This window comes from Trichosurus vulpecula, chromosome 7 (genome assembly GCF_011100635.1).
Source record: "Trichosurus vulpecula isolate mTriVul1 chromosome 7, mTriVul1.pri, whole genome shotgun sequence".
Lineage (NCBI taxonomy): Eukaryota > Metazoa > Chordata > Mammalia > Diprotodontia > Phalangeridae > Trichosurus > Trichosurus vulpecula.
In genome coordinates, this window is record NC_050579.1 from 20,418,111 (window position 1) to 20,438,990 (window position 20,880).

A 20,880-nucleotide genomic window follows, 5' to 3' on the forward strand; every position below is an offset into this window, starting at 1 on the left:
AACCCATGGTCTCATGATACTATAAAAAGAGTCTTGAGTCAGAGGATTTGGGTTCAAATCTCCCCTTTGATGCTTACTACCTATGCAACTTTGGGCAACTTGTCCGGGCCTCAGTTGCCCTGTCTGTAAAATGAAGGGCTGGCCCGGAAGGCCTCTGAGGTCCCCTCCAGCTCCAGATCTAGGATCCTTTGATGCTCCCCACCTCCCCTTGACCCTCTCCTGCCCCCTCTCCTCTTTCTTCCTTTTTGCCCCTCTCCTTCCCAGGTGAGTTGGGGAAATGAGTCAGACTGTGGCAGGGCAGCAGGCCAGGCCTCCTTCTCAGAGGGGCGTAATTCTATGCTGCATCAGCTCCTCTTTCAGAACCTGAACAGCCCAAGGGGAAAAGCATTTGCCAAAGGGAAAGGAAGGGAGGGTGGCAGAGCCTGAAATCCTTTCTCGAACATGGGCCCTGCCCAGACATGGCTCCCTGGCATCTAATTACTGTGTGCCACTGATGCTCCCTTCACACCTGGGCAAGCCTGAACCAAATTCCCACCGACCAGTAAGTTTGCCCCACTGATAACTCCTTCCCTCCCCTCCTCTCCTCTCCCCTTCTAGTTACTTGGGTACCTCTTAAGAATCCTCTTCAAACGCACATAAATCCTTGGCATTCCTACATATTACTAACAAAGTCCAACAGCAAGAGATAGAAAGAGAAATTCCATTCAAAGTTACTGTACACACTATAAAATACTTGGGAGTCTATCTGCCAAGACAAACCCAGGGCCCATATGAACATAATTATGAAACACTTTTCACACAAATAAAGTAAGATCTAAATAAATGGAAAAACACCAGTTGCTCATGGTTAGGCCAAGCTAATATAATAAAAATGACAATTTTACCTAAATTAATTTTCTTATTCAGTGCCACACCAATCGAAATACCAAAAAATTATTTTACAGAGCTGGATAAAATAATGACAACATTCATCTGGAAGAACAAAAGATCCAGAATATCAAGGGAATTAATGAAAAAAATATGCTAGGGAAGGCAGCCTAGACATAAAGCAGCAGTCATCAAAACTACCTGGTACTGGCTAAGAAACAGAGTCATGGATCAGTGGAATAGGATAGGTACACAAGATGCAGTAGTCAATGACTGTAGCAATCTACTCTTTGATAAACCCAAAGAATCCAGTTTCTGGGCTAAAATTCACTATTTCACAAAAACTGCTGGGAAAACTGGAAAACTATATGGCAGAAACTGGGCATAGACTAATATCTTACACTGTATACCAAAACAAAGACAAAATGGGTTCATGATTTAGATATGAAGGCTGATACTATAAGCAATTTGGGAGAGCATGGAATAGCTTATCTGTCAGATTTATGGGAAAGAGAAGAATTCATGACCCAACAAGAGATAAAGAGCATTACAAAATGCAAAATGGATAATTTTGATTAGATTAAATTGAAAAGTTTTTGTACAAACAAAGTCAATGCAACAAAGATTAGGAGGAAAGCAGAAAGTTGGGAGAAAATCTTTACAACTAGTGTCTCTGATAAAGGCCTCATCTCTAAAATATACAGGCAGCTGAGTCTAGTTTATAGGAATAAAAGTCATTCCCCAATTGAGAAATGGTCAAAGGACATGAACAGGCAGTTTTCAGAGGAAGAAATTAAAGCTCTCTATAGCCATATGAAAAAAAATGCTCTAATTCACTACTGATTAGAGAAATATGAATCAAAACAATTCTTAGGTACCACATCTCTCCTGTCAGATTGGCTAACATGACAAAACAGGAAAATTATAAATGCTGGAGAGGATGTGGGAAAATTGGAACATTGTTACATTGTTGGTGGAGTTGTGAACTGATCCAGCCATTCTGGAGAGCAATTTGGAATTATGCCCAAAGGGCTATAAAAATGTGCATGCCCTTTGACCCAGCAATACCACTTCTAGGGCTGTATCCCAAAGAGATCACACAAGTGGGAAATGGACCCTTTATGTACAAAAATATTTATAGCAGCTCTTTTTGTGGTGGGAAAAAATTGGACATCAAGGGGATGCCCATCAATTGGGGAATGGCCGAACAAATTGTGGTATATGAATATAATGGAATACTATTGTGCTATAAAAAATGAGGAGCAGTTGGACTTCATAATAACCTGGAAAGACCTACATGATATGATGTTGAGTGAGGGGAGCAGAACCAGATCATTATACACGATTACAGACACACGGTATCTCTGATGACTGACTATGATAGACTTGGCTCTTCTCAGCAAAGCAAGGTTCTAAGAGAGCTCCAAAAGGCTCATGATGGAAAAAGCTATGCACATCCAGAGAAAGAATTATGGAGTCTGAATGCAGATGGAGGCAAACTGTTTGCTCTCTCTCTTTTTTTTTATTCTGGTTTTGTTTCTTCTTTCTCGTGATTCATTCTGTTGGTCATAATTCTTCTGTACAACTTGACTATTATGTAAATAAGTTTAATGTGAAGGTATACATAGAACCTATATTGGATTACATGCCGTCTTGGGGTGGGAAAGGGGGTTGGAGAGGGAGAGAGAGAAAACTTGGAATCACAACCTTGTGGAACTGAGTGCTGTGAACTAAATATAAAAAATAAATTTAAAAAAGAATCCTCTTCATATTAAGACAACTGTTTACCTTTCCCAATAAGTAATGGTTTTTACAAGGCTAGGCTGGAAAGGAGAGTAATCAATCCAAAGACAAGAAGATCTAAGGAGGGAGATATTCAGGGATATAGGAGGGGGCTTCCCCCACCCTTCAGAATCATACCATGAGGCACCTCCCATCTACCCTCTAGGAGATCCCACCCTGGTCAGTTCCTCAGTTTCAGGCAGATAATGAGAAGCAGAAGGCGCCTGTCAGTGGTTGTGGTGGTAAGAAGGTGGGAGGATGAGAGCGAAGACGGGGAAAGGGGACAGCTGGGGACAGGTGAAGAAGCAGACCTGACCCACTCTGGGTCCTTCTTTAATTCATGCCAAAACGCATTGGGGGGTGGTGGGTGGGTGAGGTGACTCCTCAGCACAGCAGTGAGATTTAGACAGTGGGTCCTGGACAAGGGCTGGGGGACAGGGGGGGCCCCCTGCCCACAGGCAGTGTGTCCGCCTCGCTGGGGGGGATGTGGTGGGTCACGTAGCGTTTCCCAATGAAGGAGCCGACATGCAGCTGCTCAGGTGGGGCTGCTTCCTCGGGCCACCAGAGGCTGGAGCTAGGGGGAAGTGGATGACAAACATCTGGTAAGTGCCTGCTCCTGCTGACCATACTCTGTTGTGCTCAGCCACCCAGCCCCTTCCCTCATGGAGCTTCCAGTCTAGCGGGGAGATAAGTCCCAAACATGGAGAACCGTCTGGATTTGGAGTCAAGGACTCCACCTCTGAGACTCAAAGGCCCCTTCCAGCTCTATGACCCTCTGTCACTTCCTCTCCAATGGTCTCACTCTCAAACCCGAGACTCAGTGGCCTCTAAGGTCCTACCCAGCTTGAGTCACTTTGACCTCTCTGGGCCTTGGATGAAGGCCTCTGAGCTCTCTTCCGGGTAGGGACTGAGGACCCTCTGGATCTTCCTTGATAAGAGTGTCATTATAAGGTCTGAGGGAGGTGGGGAAGCTTCCAAGACAAGGTCAAATTTGAATTGGGCTGTAAAGGATGGGTAGGAATTCAATAAGCAAAGAAAGGAAGTGATGATGTTTGGTCATAGGGAACCACATGGGCAAAGACCTGGAAGTGGGAGAATGTAGAACGTGTGGGCAAGTACATCAATGACTCAGTTAACAAGTGTGTATTGAACGCCTTCTAGGCACTTCACACCAGACACTGGGCTAGGGTACAAGTACAGAGCTAAACGATTCCTACTCACAATCAAGAAATGCCCATGATGGGAGGTAGGGAAAAGGACATTAATTTTAAAATGGAAAATAAAAATAAAATTACTGTACCCCCAAAATAAAAAATAGTTAAAAAATTCAAACCAAACAGAATGGGAGGTAAAGTTGGCCCTCTCCAGCATTTCCCTACCACATGATGGAGTAGGACCAAACCTGTGCTTTCACTTGAATAGGAACTCCCAGGAAGGAAATTCCTTTCATCAGTGCAGATTTCACCTTAGAATTTTAGAGAGTTGGATGGAGCACTGAAAGGTTAAGGGTCATCCTTCTAATGATGTCCGAGGGGGACTGAAAGCCAGTTTACTCCTGACTTCAAGGCCAACTCTCTAGCAGACACGCCATTGCCTTTTGTCTAAGATCTGATCGCAGCTGAAGCTTCCCTTGTTGGACCATTCACAAGAGGAAATGAAGGTTGGCATTGCCCCCTGGTGGCTGATCCTAAGCTCTGCAGCCTGTGTGCAGGTAGAATCCTGCCCTGGGGGTCTGAGGATGCCTGACCCTTCCATGACTCCTCTCCTTCTCAGAGTCGGCTCCTCACTTGGTCCTCCTCCAGCATATCTGAATGCGCTGAGACAGATTGTGAGGAGCAAGCCAAGAAGCTGCTAGAATGAATGGAAAATCTGCTTCCTTTCCTGCACTCTCTGAGCCCCCACGATCCCAGTCTCCACCCCAGGAAGCCCAATAGCCTGAGTGTCCTCTCCGGGGCAGAGAACCTGATGACCTCCTTCTCCTTAGGAGTACAGGATGGAACGTGGGATCTACAAAGGGCAGGGAGCCTTTTAGGAACCTGGAGAGGTTAACGCTGAATCTGGAGGAGTGGTCTGAGTGCTGCTCCTACAAAGATAGGGCTCTGAGTTCAAATCGTACCTCTGACCTTGGGCAAATCACATCATCTCCCTGGGCCTCAGTTTCTCCAAGTGAGTCAAGTGAGAAGGTTGCACTAGATTGCCTCTGAGGTCCCTTCCAGCTCTGTGTTCCTAGGATACTTAGTAACTGGCAAATTACTTAGCCTTCTTGGGCCTCAGTTTCCTCGTCCGTAAAATGAGCAAAGGCCTTTCTCAGGTGGTTCAGTGATGATTCCTCGCAGTCCACCCAGACCAGGGGACAAGGCCAGCCCTCGGCCAGGGCTTCAGGACTCACAATTGGATGGTGGAGGCGATGAAGAAGGACAGCAGCAGGAGTCCAGCTAAGGTGGACAAGATGGAGGTGATGACGATCATGCAGCCGCTTCTCCCGCCGGGCCACATGTCAATGCTCCTAGGGTCCTTTCCTGGAGTGACAGAAGCACTGAGCGCCCCGTTGACAGGCAGCCCAGCTGGGGCGAGGGAGGGAGGGAAGGGGAAGGGCAGACAGAGATGACGAGGGTGGGATAATGAGGGGGCCGGGGGCCCTGGGCTGGGTCAGGAGCCAAGTCAGTGCCAAGGAAAAGATGCCTTCTGGAAGGAATGCCCTTCTCTTTCCACCTTCCAGCCCTGGTGCAATTCCAGGTTGTTCACCCTTTTTAGGGGAGCCCCTAGCTAGGTGAGGGAGATGTTTGGCCAGAGCTGAAGGTAGTCTGGAGCCCCAGCTCTCTCATTAACTGGTTGTGCGACCTTGGGCAGGTTATTAACTCAGTTCAACTCAACCTGTCACAGCTCAGCTTCGTTCACTTCCATTCCACTCAACTCAACTTAACAAGCATTTATTAAGCCCCTACAATGTTCCAGGGGGTACAAAGATAAGAATGAAGCAGGCCCTGCCCTCGAGGAGCTTACATTCCAACATGAGGGCAGGAATCCTAGCAGCCTCCCTTCTGTTGTTCTCCTCTGCCTAGGCTGCACATAGCAAACACTGGTCAAATGAATAAATAGATCCCACTTCTCTGGCCTCATTTTTCTCATCTCTCCCATGCATGTTGTGAGGATCCAGTGAGAACTTGGAGAAAAAAAATGACAGGGCTGAGGAGTAGAAAGAAACAGGGGAGCTCTTCAATTGGTTGAGCCTGGGCAATGTGACTTTCAGGGATTCTGGATTCAGGGACCAGAGGGCTATACTGTAGTTCTCTCCCCACCAGCTTAACTTGCCATATTCCCCCAGTTACAGAGAGAGGCACAGTGTGTTATCTAAATGTTGCACGTCCTTCGGAGCCTAACAAAGTACTGTGTGTCATCAGTGTTTAATGAGCATTTGTTGAATGAATGAATGAAGATGGGGGAGCATGGAGAAGCTGATGTCATGTACCAGTAGGGGGACAGAACAGAGACCAGAGGAGGAAGCCAGGACTGGAGTTCAAATTCCATCTGATGCTTATGACCTATGTGATCATAGACAAGTCACTCCATCTCTATGAGCCTCAGCTTCCTCATCTGTAAAATGGAAAGGTTGGACTAGATCTCCTCGGAGGTCCCTCCAGCTCTAGAACCATAAGTTGGGCTTTGAAGGATGGGTCAGACTGCACCTGGCACAGAAGGGAGAGGACATTGTGGGTGTAGGGACAGATCAAACTAGCATTCCCAAGACTCCCACTAACGTTGCAGGGAAGGGCCCCCAAGTCACAGACTTGTGACTGACTGCCTGGCTGATGTTTGTGTGACCAAGCGAGCCAAGTGAAGGAGGGGCCTTTTCTTCTTTCAGCAGGAAGATGTTGTCCCAGACTCTGGGATCCTACCTTGGTTGAGAGTAATTGGGTCAGACCACTGCGTCTCGGCCTTGGGCTGGCTATTGTTGTCCATCACAAGAAACTTCACGCTGGGGAGGAATCGAGACAGTCAGTGAAGGAGAATCCGAGGCTCTGAGCCTGCTGGGGCCCTCAGAGGTCAGACTCCCTGGAAGCCCAAGCAGTGGATCAGATGCCATCTTGGATCATTGGGATCATAATTTAACTTTTCAGGTATGCACAGCAAGGGGAGACATAGTCTCTCCTCCTTCAGGAAGTCTTCCTTGACTGCCTCAAATCACACTGATCTTGCCTTCCTCAGAACCCCAGAGGTACCTGTTGTCTGTTACTGATAGCTCAGTCTGCCTGGGCTTATACTCTGTTCAACTGTGAGCTTCCTGGGGGAGGGAGCAATGCCAGAGAACCCTGCATTGGAGCTGGAGAAATCTCACCATCTAGGACAATTCGCTCATTTTATAGATGAGGAAACTGAGGTCCATCAGTCAAATGATTTTACAACTTTGAAGCTGCTTCAGGTGCTCCGTGGAGAAATGACATGAGTCCGGCGGAGTCTGAATCGGAACTCAACTTTATTCAAACAAGCAACAGACTTTTATACTGTTTCTCAACCATTACCTAATGCTTCTGAACCACTACCTAATGCATTACTTTGTTACTTTACTGGACCATCTTTGATACTTTACTGGGACATCCTGCCTCGTGTCTCATGTAGCCCAGCAGCTTAGATACACCATGCTCACTATATTGCAACATTCCTGATCATTCCCATGCAGATACACATACTAAAACATTTCTGCTCTTTCCCATGCGGATCACAGCCGTGAGAGTGGTTCCGGACCCATGACCTCTTATCTCGTACAGTCTTGCCTTGCACAGGCCTACGAAGCTTACCAAGATATAGTTGGATCTCCACATGCCGTTCTGCATGTCCTCAAGGGTAGCTAGACCACATCGAGGTCAGATCCTGTCCCTAGGCCCCCACACAACTTTCCAGTGGGGTTTGGTCATAGTCTCATAGACACAGAGCTGGAAGGGGCTTAGTCCAACCCCTTCATTTTGCAGATAAGAAAATGGAGGCCTAGAGATGGGATGTCTCACTGGCAGGTGATATCAGTGTTAGAACTTGAACTCACAGCCTCAGACTCCAAGTTCATCTGCTCCTACAGAACCATGTAGGCCATGCTCTCTTCTCTTGCTTCTCTTCACTTCTGGCCACTGGCCCCTGCCCCCAACTCTCTCGTACACACCCATTGGTTTGAGCATGGAACTCAACACGCAAAGGAAGCTAAGTACAAACTCATGGCTTGAAACTTGAGCCAGTAACAACTGGAAATTGAGGGGATGCCCATCAACTGGGAATGGCTGAACAAGTTGTGGTATGTGATTGTGATGGAATATTATTGTGATGTAAGAAATGCAGAGCAGGATGATTTCAGAAAAACCTGGGAAGACTTACATGAACTGATAAAGAGCAAAGTGAGCAGAACCAGGAGAATGTTGTACGTGGCAAGGGCAACATTGTATCATGATCAACTGTGAATGACCTCACTATTCTCAGAAATACAATGACCCAAGACAATCCCCAAAGACTCATGATGGAAAACGCTATCCAACTCCAGAGAGAGAACGGGTGGAATCTGAATGCAGCTCGAAGCTGACTATTTCTCACTTTCTTTCCTTTGGGGGGGGAGGGGTTCTAGTTTTCTTCCACAAAATGACTAATATGGAAATGGGTTTTGCATGATTGCATATGTATAACCTATGGCAGATTGCTTGCCATCTCAGGGAGGGAGAAGGAGAGAAAGGGAAGGATAGAATTTGGACTCAAAACTTCAAAAACAAACTAATATTACAGATCATTTCTACATGTAATTAGGGAAAAAAAATAAATTTTTTTAAAAAATCATATATAGGCTCATACAAAAAAAGAAAGAAACATGAGCCAGCCCCCTCCTAACCTCGCACACAGGATCCCAGATCTAGAGAGGGATAGGCCTTAGAGATCTAGTTCAACTTTTTCATTTACTTTTTCATTTACTTTTTTAAAGCTAATTTTTATTGATGCCTTAGGTTTTACATCAGTCATCCTCCCGACACTGCAAGAAAAGCAATGAAGAGTAACATTGACTGTGTCTGACAACGAATGCAACCTGTTTTCTCATCTGTAAATTGGCACTGATAATAGTACCTTTGTCCCAGGGCTGTTCATATAATCATGGATTATGAGCTGGAAGGGACTACAGAGGCTGTGGAGGCCAGACCCCTCCGTTTTACAGAAGAGGAAACTGAGGCAGGCAAGAGTAGAGTGACTTGCTACTAAATATCTGAGGCAGGATTTGAACTCTGGCTCCAAGTCCAGTGACTCCATGAGGATCAAGGATATACCATGCAAGAATATATCACAAGTCTTGAAGTTCTCTATAAATGTCGTTATAAATGTGTTGTTGTCCGTTCATGTCCGACTCATCATGCTTCCATTTGGGGTTTTCTTGGCAAACATACTGAGTGGAGTGGTTTGTCATTTCCTTCTCCAGCTCATTTTACAGAAGAGGAAACTGAGGCAAATGGGGTTAAGTGACTTGCCCAGGGTCACACAGCTAGTAAGCATCTGAGGCTGGATTTGAATTCAGTTCTTCGCATCTCTGGTCCCAGCACTCCGTTCACTGAGCCGCCCAGCTGCCCATCTATAAATGTTAGCTAGCTACTGTGTATATTGGTCTCCTTTCTTTTCACTTTTAAGCAGTTCATTAAAATTTTCCCAAATTTCTTTGAGTTCCTCAAAGAAACAATTTCTCATAACATAATTATTCATATATAGGCATGAAAGCTAGCATTTCTAGAGCTGAAGGTTTGCAAAGCACCTGACCTTTACAGATGAGGCATCTGTAAAATACATCACAATTTATTCAGCCATGCTCCAGTCAATAGGCAACCTCCTTGTTTCTGTTCTCTGCTACAAGAAAAATGCTATTGTGTATGAAAATTGTATTGAATATGGGACCTCTGATTCCATCTTTGACAGCCTTGGTGTCGATGGGATTGTGAGTAGGTTAGTCATTTTCTCCAACATTTCCAGAATGTTTGGGCCAGTTCAAAGCTCCACCAACAATGTATTAGTTTGCCTATCTTCCTCTGGCACTGCCAATTTGGTGCTCTCATTTTGCAGAGGAGGGAACTGAAGGCCACATGTTTAGTCAATGGCACATTTGGGACCAGAGCCCAAGCGTCCTGACTCCCTTAGGCTACGGCTTTTTTTTACCCTATTTTGCAGAGAGTCTAATCAAGACAGTGGAGCTGCCAGAGTCACAGAGAGAGTCAGGGCTGGCTTTCCCAGGAGGCCAGCTCAGTGGGGCTCACCTGTAAGGGCCAGGGACTGGAAGGGGAGCATTACAATACTCCTGCCTTAGGTTTCGGAGGCAGCTGGTGTCACTGCCCACACGGAGAACAGCGATGTCTTCTTTTTCACATGGATAGTGGTCAATAGACAGCTTCAGGGTCATGTAGTAAAAGCTCGTTGGCAGTTCAGTGTAGGAGGGGATCTCTGCTGCGGTCTTGGGGTTCTGGAAATCCTTGGTGGCTAGAAGTAGGAGAGAAAGGGAGACCTTAGCAAGTTCCAGGAAAGGGATCCCAGGCTCCACTCAGGGCTTGAGCCCTCATCTCCAAGCCAGTTATGGTAGACCCTCACCCCTTCTCACTTGAAGCCTCCAACAGTAACCCTTTCTAGATGTCCTGTTGCTAGATTAGGCAGGCTCAGCCACTATGATAATCCCCTCATTCCCACCCCACTCCGTTGGCTTATCTGACTTTAAGATAGCCTCCTGAGTCCCTCCAAAAACCTATAAAAATGGCTCTGAACCAATTCTAGAACTGCAGAACCCACAAAATTGCAGAGGGAAGCAGGGCTCCAGCCCAGGGCAGCCTGGATGGTCTCTGGGTGAGGTCTATCCCGCACGGAGCTGGGAGCTGAGCGGAGCAGAGCAGAGCCCAGCGTGGGCTGCGCCCAGACCAACCAGACCAGCAGCCGGGCGGAGCATGCCCTAGCGCCCTGAATCAGCTGCAGCAGTTATCAGACTTCTCAACCCACAAACACCAAAGACAACAGAGAAGGTTAGTGGGAAAAGCTGCGGGAGTGGAAGGAGTTCGCGGTTCAGCTACCACCCCGGGGGCAGCGGAGGTGGGGCAGCTACAGAACTACAGCTGCAGTTGCTTCCGGCCCCAGGCCCACCTGGTAGGAGGAATTAAGTGGCAGATCAGAGCAGGAGTGAAGAGCCTACTGAAGATCTAAGTCCAGTCCGGGTTGGGGATTCTTGGACAAGGAGGAGTGCTGGTGTGGCAGAGCTGGTGCATCCCCCCAAGCTTGGAACACAGTTCTCTTAACTCTACAAGCAGTCATACCCTGCTGAAAAACTCAAGGGTCAAGTTAGTTAGCTGGGAATATGGCCAGGCAGCGAAAACGCACCCAGATTCAGTCTCAGACTTTGGAATCTTTCTTTGGTGACAAAGAAGACCAAAACAGACAGCCAGAAGAAGTCAACAAAGTCAAAGAGCCTACACCAAAAGCCTCCAAGAAAAACATGAACTGGTCTCAGGCCATGGAAGAGCTCAAAAAGGATTTGGAAAAGCAAGTTAGAGAAGTAGAGGAAAAATTGGGAAGAGAAATGAGAAGGATGCAAGAAAACCATGAAAAACAAGTCAATGACTTGCTAAAGGAGACCCAAAAAAATACTGAAAAATATACTGAAGAAAACAATACCTTAAAAAATAGACTAACTCAAATGGCAAAAGAGCTCCAAAAAGCCAATGAAGAGAAGAATGCCTTGAAAGGCAGAATTAGCCAAATGGAAAAGGAGGTCCAAAAGACCACTGAAGAAAATACTACCTTCAAAATTAGATTGGAGCAAGTGGAAGCTAGTGACTTGATGAGAAATCAAGATATTATAAAACAGAACCAAAGGAATGAAAAAATGGAAGACAATGTGAAATATCTCATTGGAAAAACCACTGACTTGGAAAATAGATCCAGGAGAGATAATCTAAAAATTATTGGACTACCTGAAAGCCATGATCAAAAGAGCCTAGATATCATCTTTCAAAAAATTATCAAGGAGTACTGCCCTGATATTCTAGAGCCACAGGGCAAAATAGAAATTGAAAGAATCCATTGATCACCTCCTCAAATAGATCCCAAAAAGAAATCACCTAGGAATATTGTCGCTAAATTCCAGAGCTCCCAGATCAAGGAGAAAATATTGTAAGCAGCCAGAAAGAAACAATTTGAGTATTGTGGAAACACAATCAGAATAACCCAAGATCTAGCAGCTTCTACATTAAGAGATCGAAAGGCTTGGAATATGATATTCTGGAGGTCAATGGAGCTAGGATTAAAACCAAGAATCACCTACCCAGCAAAACTGAGTATCATGCTCCAAGGCAAAATATGGACTTTCAATAAAATAGAGGACTTTCAAGCTTTCTCAGTAAAAAAAACCAGAGCTGAATAGAAAATTTGACTTTCAAACACAAGAATCAAGAGAAGCATGAAAAGGTAATCAAGAAAAAGAACAAGAAAAAGAAATTGCAAGGGACTTACTGAAGTTGAACTGTTTTGTTGACATTCCTACATGGAAAGATAACATGTATGATTCATGAGACCTCAGTATTAGGGTAGCTGAAGGGAATATGCATATATGTATATATGTTTATGTATATATATGTATATGTGAGTGTGTGTGTATGTATATATGTATGTGTATGTGTGTATATATATATATATATATATATATATAGAGAGAGAGAGAGAGAGAGAGAGAGAGAGAGAGAGAGAGCATATATATATATAGAGAGAGAGAGAAGAGAGAGCAGGCACAGGGTGAGTTGAAGATGAAGGGAAGATATCTAAAAGAAATAAAATCAATTTAAGGGATAAAAGAGGAATATATTGAGAGAGGGAGATAGGGAGAGATAGAATGGGATAAATTATCTCGCATAAAAGTGGCAAGAAAAAGCAGTTCTATAGGAAGAGAAGAGAAGGCAGGTAAGGGGGAATGAGTGAATCTTGCTCTCATCAGATTTGACCTAAGGAAGGAATACCATACATACTCAATTGGGTATCTTACCCCACAGGAAAAAAGGAGGAAGAAGATAAAAAAAAGGGGTGATGATAGAAGGGAGGGCAGATGGGGGTGGAGGTAATCAAAAACAAACACTTTCGAAAGGGGACAGGGTCAAGGTAGAAAATTCAATAAAGGGGGATAGGTTAGGAAGGAGCAAAATATAGTTAGTCTTTCACAACATGAGTATTATGGAAGGGTTATACATAATGATACACATGTGGTCTATGTTGAATTGCTTGACTTCTTAGGGAGGGTGGGTGGGAAGGGAAGAGGGGAGGGAATACCATACATACATTGGAACTCAAAGTTTTAAAATAGATGTTCAAAAACAACAACAAAAAAAAGTTTTTGCTTGCAACTAGAAAATAAGATACACAGGCAATGGGGCATAGAAATTTATTTTGCCCTACAAGAAAGAAAGGGAAAAGGGGATGGGAGGGGAGTGGGGTGACAGAAGGGAGGGCTGACTGGGGAACAGGGCAACCAGAATATACGCCATCTTGAAGTGGGGGGGAGGGTAGAAATGGGGAGAAAATTTGTAATTCAAACTCTTGTGAAAATCAATGCTGAAAACTAAATATGTTAAATAAAAAAAAGAAAAAAATAAGATAGCCTCCCACATGGGAATTATGTTGTGTTATTCAAGTAGGAGAGAAACCAAAATATCTTAAAGGAATGAGTCCTTAAGGGGTATAATTTCAGACTAAAAAAAACATGTTTGTGGAGGAGACGCTTTGGGCTTGAGAATCTCTCCCTGGTGGGCATCTGTCTATGTCAGCTTCCCATAAGACTCACCCAGGGCTGGGAGAATATGCTTCCTCTCCCCCTACCCACCCCTGGCCCACCAGACAAACCATTGCTGAAGGCTACCACCAGCCAGATGGCATCTGTTGAGTTGGCATGCTCTGTGAAGATGCATCTCGGCTGGTCCAGGGAGAAGGTAGATGAAGTGACCTTCCCCTCCAGGGCATGGGGTGAGATCTGGGGAGTGTAGGAGATGTGATCTGCAGAAAACCAGAGACAGGCATGAGCACTTGCGGGGGGAGGGCAGGTAAAGGTTGGGTGTCCAGCGCTCTTGGCACCCCTCCTGGCAGGGACATGGACACATGATTAAAGGGAAGGTTAATGAAAGACAGTGTGGCCTAATGGAAAGAGAGGTGGATTTTGAGTCAGAAGACCTGGGTTCAAATCCCAGGTCTGCTATTTACTAGCTGTGTGACCTTAGGGAGGTCACTTGACTCATATGTAAAATGAAGGGATTGGACTAAATGATGTTCCTTCCAGCCCTAAATCTCTGATGCTGTAAACTCTCAGACAAGGAAGCAATGAGCACAATGAGCCCCTGGGGCATTACCGAGAACAGGTCACACCAAAGGAACTAGATTGGCCGGTGACAGAGGATGCTGAGGTTTGTACAACGCATGTGACAAAATCTGTCACGTTACTGTTGTGTGAAAGGGGAGTGACAAGCCAGACTGTCATAGATTTGGAACTGAAGGATCCTGAATTTGGAGCTGAAAGGGACCTCAGAGGTCATTCTTTTACACATGAGGAAACTGAGGCAGAAGCCATTTGCTAATAGTCACAAAGCCACCAGGCATCTGGGGCAGGACTCGAACCCAAGTCTCCAAGTCTAGAACTTTATCCACCACACCCTGATACCTTTCTAGTCAGTAACAAATACAATATGGAGGGAGGTCTCCAGTGACCTGTGTTTGGTCCTATGCTGCTCAACATTTTGAAGAATGACTCAGCATACTTGTCAAACGTCCCAAGGACACAGAGGGGAAACATCTTTGTGGAATGACAGGGTTGGAATTCCCACCCACCCTCAATCTTGATAGGCTGGATGGAAGGGCCAAGCTGAATTTGGAAGGAGTAAAAAAAAAAAAAAATCTTATACTTGGGTTCTAAAAAAACAACTTCGCAAATACAGGATAGGGGAGGTGTGGCTCTATGGCAATTTTTTGAAAAAGACCTTGGGATTTTAGTGGACCACAAGCTCCACTTGGGTCTGTAATAGCGAAATAAGACAGCAAAAAAAGCTAGTGTGATCTGAGGTTGCATTGAAAGATACAGCCAAGGAGGGGACAGTCAGTCCCCCTGAGTCCTCTGCCCTGGTCAAGGAGTCATGCGGTCAGTTCTGGGCACCACATTTTAGGAAGAACATCGATAAGCTGGAGAGCATACCAAGGGGGGAAATCAGAATGGTGAAGGGCTTTGGAATTGCAAAGATCAGTTGAAGGGAGTCAAGATGGTTCTCCTGGAGATGAGGAGAAGACGGGGGTTGGGAGTGCTGAGGTGGGGACATGCTAGCTACAGGAGGTAGAGTATATGCTCCCAGAGGACAAGGCTGATTTCATGCTTCTCTTTGCAAAGCTATGCACAGTACTTGTCCATTCTGGGGAGGACTAGACCTGCCACCTTCTCAGTCTAGGGAATGCCCCTGTCCAAGGTGGACGGGCACCTGCTCTGCAAGGTACCCGTATGTCAGTGGCAGGATTTGAACTGGGCTCTTCCTGACTCCGTCATCCATTACACCACAGGGCCTCCTGGGGTGGGCTCCTAATTGTTCCCCCAGGCCTCATAGTGGCATGAAAGAGCCCCGGACTGAGAATCAGGGTTCTAATCCCGCCTCTGCCACTTATCCCTGTGTAACCTTAGCCCCCTCAACTGTGAATGAGGGGGTTGGGCTTGATAACCTCCAAGGGCCTTTCCAGATCCGTCTATGGTTCTTTGAACCTCCTCTCCCCCTTACCCCCACCCCCCATTTGTATATCTGTCTCTCAAAAGGTGAGAGCTCTACCTTTCACCTCCCACCTGCTGATGCCCACCACACCCTTCTCTCGGACTGGACAGCGCCTAACACTCTTCTGGTCCGAATTCTGCCTTAGGAAGCTCATTCCTCAACAGCTGTCCGACAGGGACACCCCGAGTCTGGATTCTGCGGGGCCCTGCCCTGATCTCCCCAATCAGATCGGGAGCCCGGACTGAACTGTCTCCTCTCTGCTTCTCTGGTCTCGCTGGGCTAACCAAGCCACCGGTGCTCAGGAGGGATCACAGATGGTCACCATCGCATTCCGACAGCGTTCTCACAACAACCCTCGGAGGGTTCTTTCCATTTTACATGTGGGGAAACTGAGGCAAACTGAGGTGGAGTGACTTGCCCAGAGTAAGTGTTTGATGCTAGATTTGAACTCAGGTCCTCCTGACTCCAGGCCTAGCCTCCCTTTAATTGTCATGATTAATTATGATTAATGATAATTAATTAGAGGGGATGCCTTAGTCCTAAGATTATAGGAACCCAGACCTAGGGCTGGAAGGAATCCCAGAGGCCCCCAAATCACCCTCCCTTTGCAGTCTCTCCCTTCTCTCCCTGCTGTGGGGGACCCAGCGAAAGGGCCACTGATGGGGGGAGGAGGAGAAAGAAAGAGAGAAAAGAGGGGGCACCTCCTGATTCTGTGAGGATGGCTGGGTAATGTGTAAGTCCCATGCCTCCTACAAATCCCCTAAAGAGACACCAGAACACAGGCATGTGCTGGCTGCCCAGGAATAAAACATTAACCAACTCCAGCAACCAGATTTTCCTGTCCCCATGACCCTCAGCCTACTTCCTTTACCCAGTGACTGCTCCCAGCTGCTTTTCAGAAAGCACCCCACAGAATTGAGGGGACAGGAAAAAATAGGATCCTCGAGCTGGAAGGGACCTCAGAAGGCCATCTGGTCCAACCCCCTCATTTTTCAGATGGGGAAACTGAGGCCAGGGAAGTCAGGTGATTTGCCCAAGGTCACGCTGACAGTCATTGACAGAGGTGAGACGATCCCATCAGGTGGACAAGGTGCCCCGTGAGGCAGGTAGGACCAGTACAGACCATCCTACAGGTAAAGAAACTGAGGCAAAGAGAGGTTCAGTGAATTGTCCAGAGTCACGTTGCTAATAAGGATCAAAGGAAGAATTGGAAATACAGACTCTCCTGACTTGAGGTTCAGTCCACCTGGCCGCATCTCAAGGCCTTACAATCCCCCTGGGAAGAATGCATCTGCCCCAGAATGAGTCTCCACTAGGCCTCAGATCTGACCATTACTTTCATTACTCTGGGTAAAAGCGCTGCTCTCTGTTAAAATGCAATGGCAGTCTCCCTCATGTCCTAGTAATGGTAGGTCGTCATCATCTATTAACACCTCAGTATGACTGAGTTTATAAATTCATTTCCCACTAAGGCACATTCAACTAAGAACAGGTTTCCCTGGAGAAGAAGAGAAAGCAGGAGAAGGGTGATGGTGCGGCCGAAAGAAGCTGGGACAGTCCCTTGAAGAAGGCAGGATGGATAATGGGGCCAATTGCTGCCTCTGACGCTTGCTGCCTGGGTGACCTTGGGCGAATCACTAGCTTATCTGGGCCTCAGTTTCCTCTGGTAGAATCCATTTCATTTTTGTCTGAGTCATTTCAGTACTTTGCACCTAGCGGGTGATTCATAAGTATTTGTTTTTAAAAACCCCATGAAAGGGAACGCTCCATCCTTCAAATGACCAAGCTTGGCCCAGAGAGGAGCTGAGGAAATGCGCCTGGCTCTGAGATGGGGGATTATGGGAGGGGACAAGCCACTCAACCTCCACAGGCCTTGGGGCTTGGTTACAGGTCTCAAGGAAGGGCTGGAGGGAACTTAGCACAGACCTCTAAAGTCCAGCCCAGGGATGGCCATTCCCCAGAGCCCAGAAGCTCCAGATGGAACAAGAAAGGGGCCAAGTGGCTTTGGGAGCCCAGAGAACTTTCCTGGATATCTGGTAGCCAGAGACTAGAGTCCTTTCCATCCCTTCTGTCATAGTCTTTCTACTTCTCAGTCCTGAAGACCGGCCATGGGTGTGTGCATGAACAGGGTGAGGAGCCAGACCGAGGCCTGGGACTTGTCCCAGAGCTCAGTGACCATCCTCCCCACAGGGCCACATGGTCTCCCTGACCTCATTTATAATTACATCAGAACTCTCAAGCCCCATTGGGGTAGGATGCAGCCCAGGACCCTGGGCCCAAGTTAGCCTGGGCTACCCGTGTGACGGGGACGGTGTTCAGGCACAACTTGGTATAGTAGGAGGGCCCCAGAAGAAGAGTGGGGACCCTTGGAAGAGGTTTGTTTTTGTTTCTAACATTTTTATCTTTTGTTTCTCTATCACCTTCACTTTAAATATCACCAGGAGTGTGCCGAGCTGGCTCCAACTGGTTCAGGGGAGCTGATTATTAAATGTTCAGTGTAAATCCAGGCTCGCTTGATTGTTTTGTTTATTGTCTAGCCTTAAGAAAGTGGCAGAGAAAATTAATAATGCCAATTAAGCTTAAAAGCATATTGTGGGGGCAGCTAGGTGGGGAAGTGGCCCTGGAGTCTGGAGGACCTGAGTTCAAATCCGGCTTCAGACACTTATTAGCTGTGTGACCCTGGGCAAGTCACTTAACCCCAAAACTTCCCCCCAAAAGGTGTATTTTGGATACATTTTTCCTGTCTACACAGTCCTGAATATATCCTTCCTTAGTCTTCTGCATACTAAGCCATCTCCTTGTAACAAAAATTTTTTTAAAGGTTACAAAAAAGCAGTTCAGCATACCAACCAAGTTTGACAACATATGCCATATTCCACAACCATAGCCCCCCATCTCTGCAAAGGAGGGAAGCAGATACATTTTCTCAGTTCCTCTCCAGGGGACCCTCGATTCTAATCCCTGCTCTGCCTTCATCTCTGTGACCTTGATTGGGCAAGCCTCTGAGGGCCTCAGGGACCCCCTATGTCCAATGAAGAAGCAGAGAATGTCTATGTTCCTTCCAGTTCTCACACCGTGTGACATGAATGTGAACTTCAGAAAACCTAGAGCTGGAAGGAACCTCAGATGCCATCTAGGCCCACCCCCTCATTTTGCAGTGCAGAAAACTGAAGCCCAGAAAGAAGTGACTAGCCCAAGTTCTCGGAGCAAAGGGCAGAGACAGGATTGGAACCCAGCTCTTCCACCTGAAAATCTGGTGTCTTTCTGCTGCATGAGGTTGGCATCCTGTGGGGAAGAAGCATTCTAGCATTTGTCTTATTGATGGGAAGAAGGAATTCATCCTGCAGGGGAACCTCAGAAGAGCACTAAACCTGGAGCCCCGGGACTGGGGTTTGAATCTCAGTTACGCCCCTGAGCCAATCCCTTGCTGTCCTCAGGCCTCAGTTTCCTCCTCTGTAAAATGTGGGCCTCTGTGATGCTTTCTGTCTCTGGCTCTATCATCCTCCTAACCTCTCTGAGCCTCAGTTTCCTCAACTGTAAAATCAAGGGTTTGGACTCTATGACTCTGTGTCCACCACCAGGCTCCCTTCTCAGAATGCCTAAAGGCTCCCGTACAGAGCTTAACCAAGGCTCGTCCCCTCTGAGGGACCTCTGTTAATGGAAGCCCCACATGGAAAGGAAAAAGCAAAAAATAACGTGTTTGCTTAAATAAAGATCCTCACCCCCAAAGGCCTACAGATGCAGTGAGTGTTCTCTTCGTGATGCTTTATGGTAATAAGCAGTTCGTGGTTTTAAGCACTTCAAAGTTCACACGACACTTTGTGGAAAGCAATCCTTTGGGTTAGATAGTACAGCTATTATACCCATTTCACAGGTGAGATACTGAGCTCCTTGTCCAAAGTCTCACATCTAGTGTCAGAGCTGGGATTTGAACCCAGGTCTCTCCTAGGTATGGAGGGTATGGAGGTCAGACTCAGACAATCTGGCATGCATGTGGTGGCACTGGTGCTTCGCCCTCTGGATGGATCTCTTTCTCACAGACCCCTGGCAGCACTCTCATGCTCCAGGTCCCCAGGTCCCCAGGTCCCCAGCACACTCACCCAAGCCGGTCCCCATGTGGTTACTCATGAGCAGCAGCAGCAGCAAGAGAGGAGGGTCCCGGGCTTGCCCCATTGCCTTGGTGGACACAGCTTCTTCTGATGGAGGCTGGAGGAGGGGTGGTGATGTCTGTGCTCCTGGCTGGGTCTTGGTCTGGTCAGGAGGGGCAGGAGGCCCATGGGAAGGAGGCTTAGTCTGCTCCGAGGGGCCTCATCTGGCTCCTTTCCTTCCTAAGGTGCTCACAGCCCCCTCCCCAACAGACAGACACACACACCCCGGTCCGGGAGGAATGGAGATTAATGAACGAGCTGGTCGGGCAGGTTGTCTGGACAGTCCAAGGCTAGAAAAACCTGTACATGTAACTCCCTCCCCTCTCCAGACACAGGAGGGGTCTGCAAAAGGGCACTTGGGTGAGGTCAGTACCAGGTGGTGCTCAGCTGAGATGTCATCCACCTCCCCCAAGGGAGGGGCCTTTGGCTTGCCCCCTGACGTCCAGACTTCTAAATCCCGTGGGTGAGGGGTGGGCAGAACTCTCCTCCCCCACCCACCCTCTGCCTCAGCTGGGCCTAACTAACCCCAGATTCAACCTGAACCGGGCATTACTGAAATTCCTGGACACAGGCACCACAGGGCTCAGGGCGTTCTCCCTCCCACCTCCTATGATTTATCTTCTCCCCTTGCCCGCCCCACCCTGAAGCTCTCTGTGGCTGCTAACCCACTCCGAGAGCTAGAAGCTGCTCCTCTTTTTCTCAGCCTGGGAGACTCTTTCCGAAGTCGCTCCATGAACTAAGCACCTACTATGTGCCAGGCAGGATGCTGAGCTCTGGGCAACACAAAGAAAGACAAGCCCACAGTCCCTCCTAATCATCTCAGAGGGCTCTGGTCCTGATGGGAATAGCCACGTACAAATAGCTGCTGGGAGCTCCAGGGCGGGTTTGGAGAGTTCATGCTTATCCTCCCGGGATCCCAGTCTCACCAGTGAGAGACCTCGGGAAAGTCCCTTCAGCATCCTGAGCCTGCTTCCTCATGTCAAATGGGGAGTGCATGGCCTCTGATGACCCTAAAACCGTATGTTCCTAAATAGGTTTTCAATGTAACGGTGCTCATTACATCCAGTCTGAGGCCGCTGCGCTCATATCACTCCAATATTAAGTTTGGTGAGGGGGGGAACACCATCCGGGCACTTTGCCCCCTCACCTCCCACCAGTCCTGGCCGGATTGGCTGGGGCCTCTCACTGGGAACACCCTCAGCTGACACGTCAACTGCCTTTAAAACAGGATCCTCCAAATGTGGGGAAGGACATCATCGGTGGCCCTTCGCCACTAAGGGAAAGGATGCTGGGAAATCTCAACTCCCCTAAGTAAC

The 20,880-nt window shown here is 47.3% G+C and overlaps 1 protein-coding gene across 1 annotated transcript; it reads right to left on the minus strand.

The window, feature by feature from the left end:
* Nucleotides 1-3,051: 3,051 nt before the first annotated feature.
* UPK3B (uroplakin 3B) lies at nt 3,052-19,589 on the minus strand. Its single transcript, XM_036765817.1, has 6 exons — nt 19,517-19,589; nt 13,522-13,671; nt 9,912-10,131; nt 6,546-6,625; nt 5,039-5,168; nt 3,052-3,223 (listed from the first exon to the last, which is right to left on the minus strand). Exons 1-6 carry the CDS (start codon nt 19,587-19,589, stop codon nt 3,052-3,054), a joined length of 825 nt encoding a protein of 274 aa, XP_036621712.1.
* Between the last annotated feature and the right edge of the window lie 1,291 nt (nt 19,590-20,880).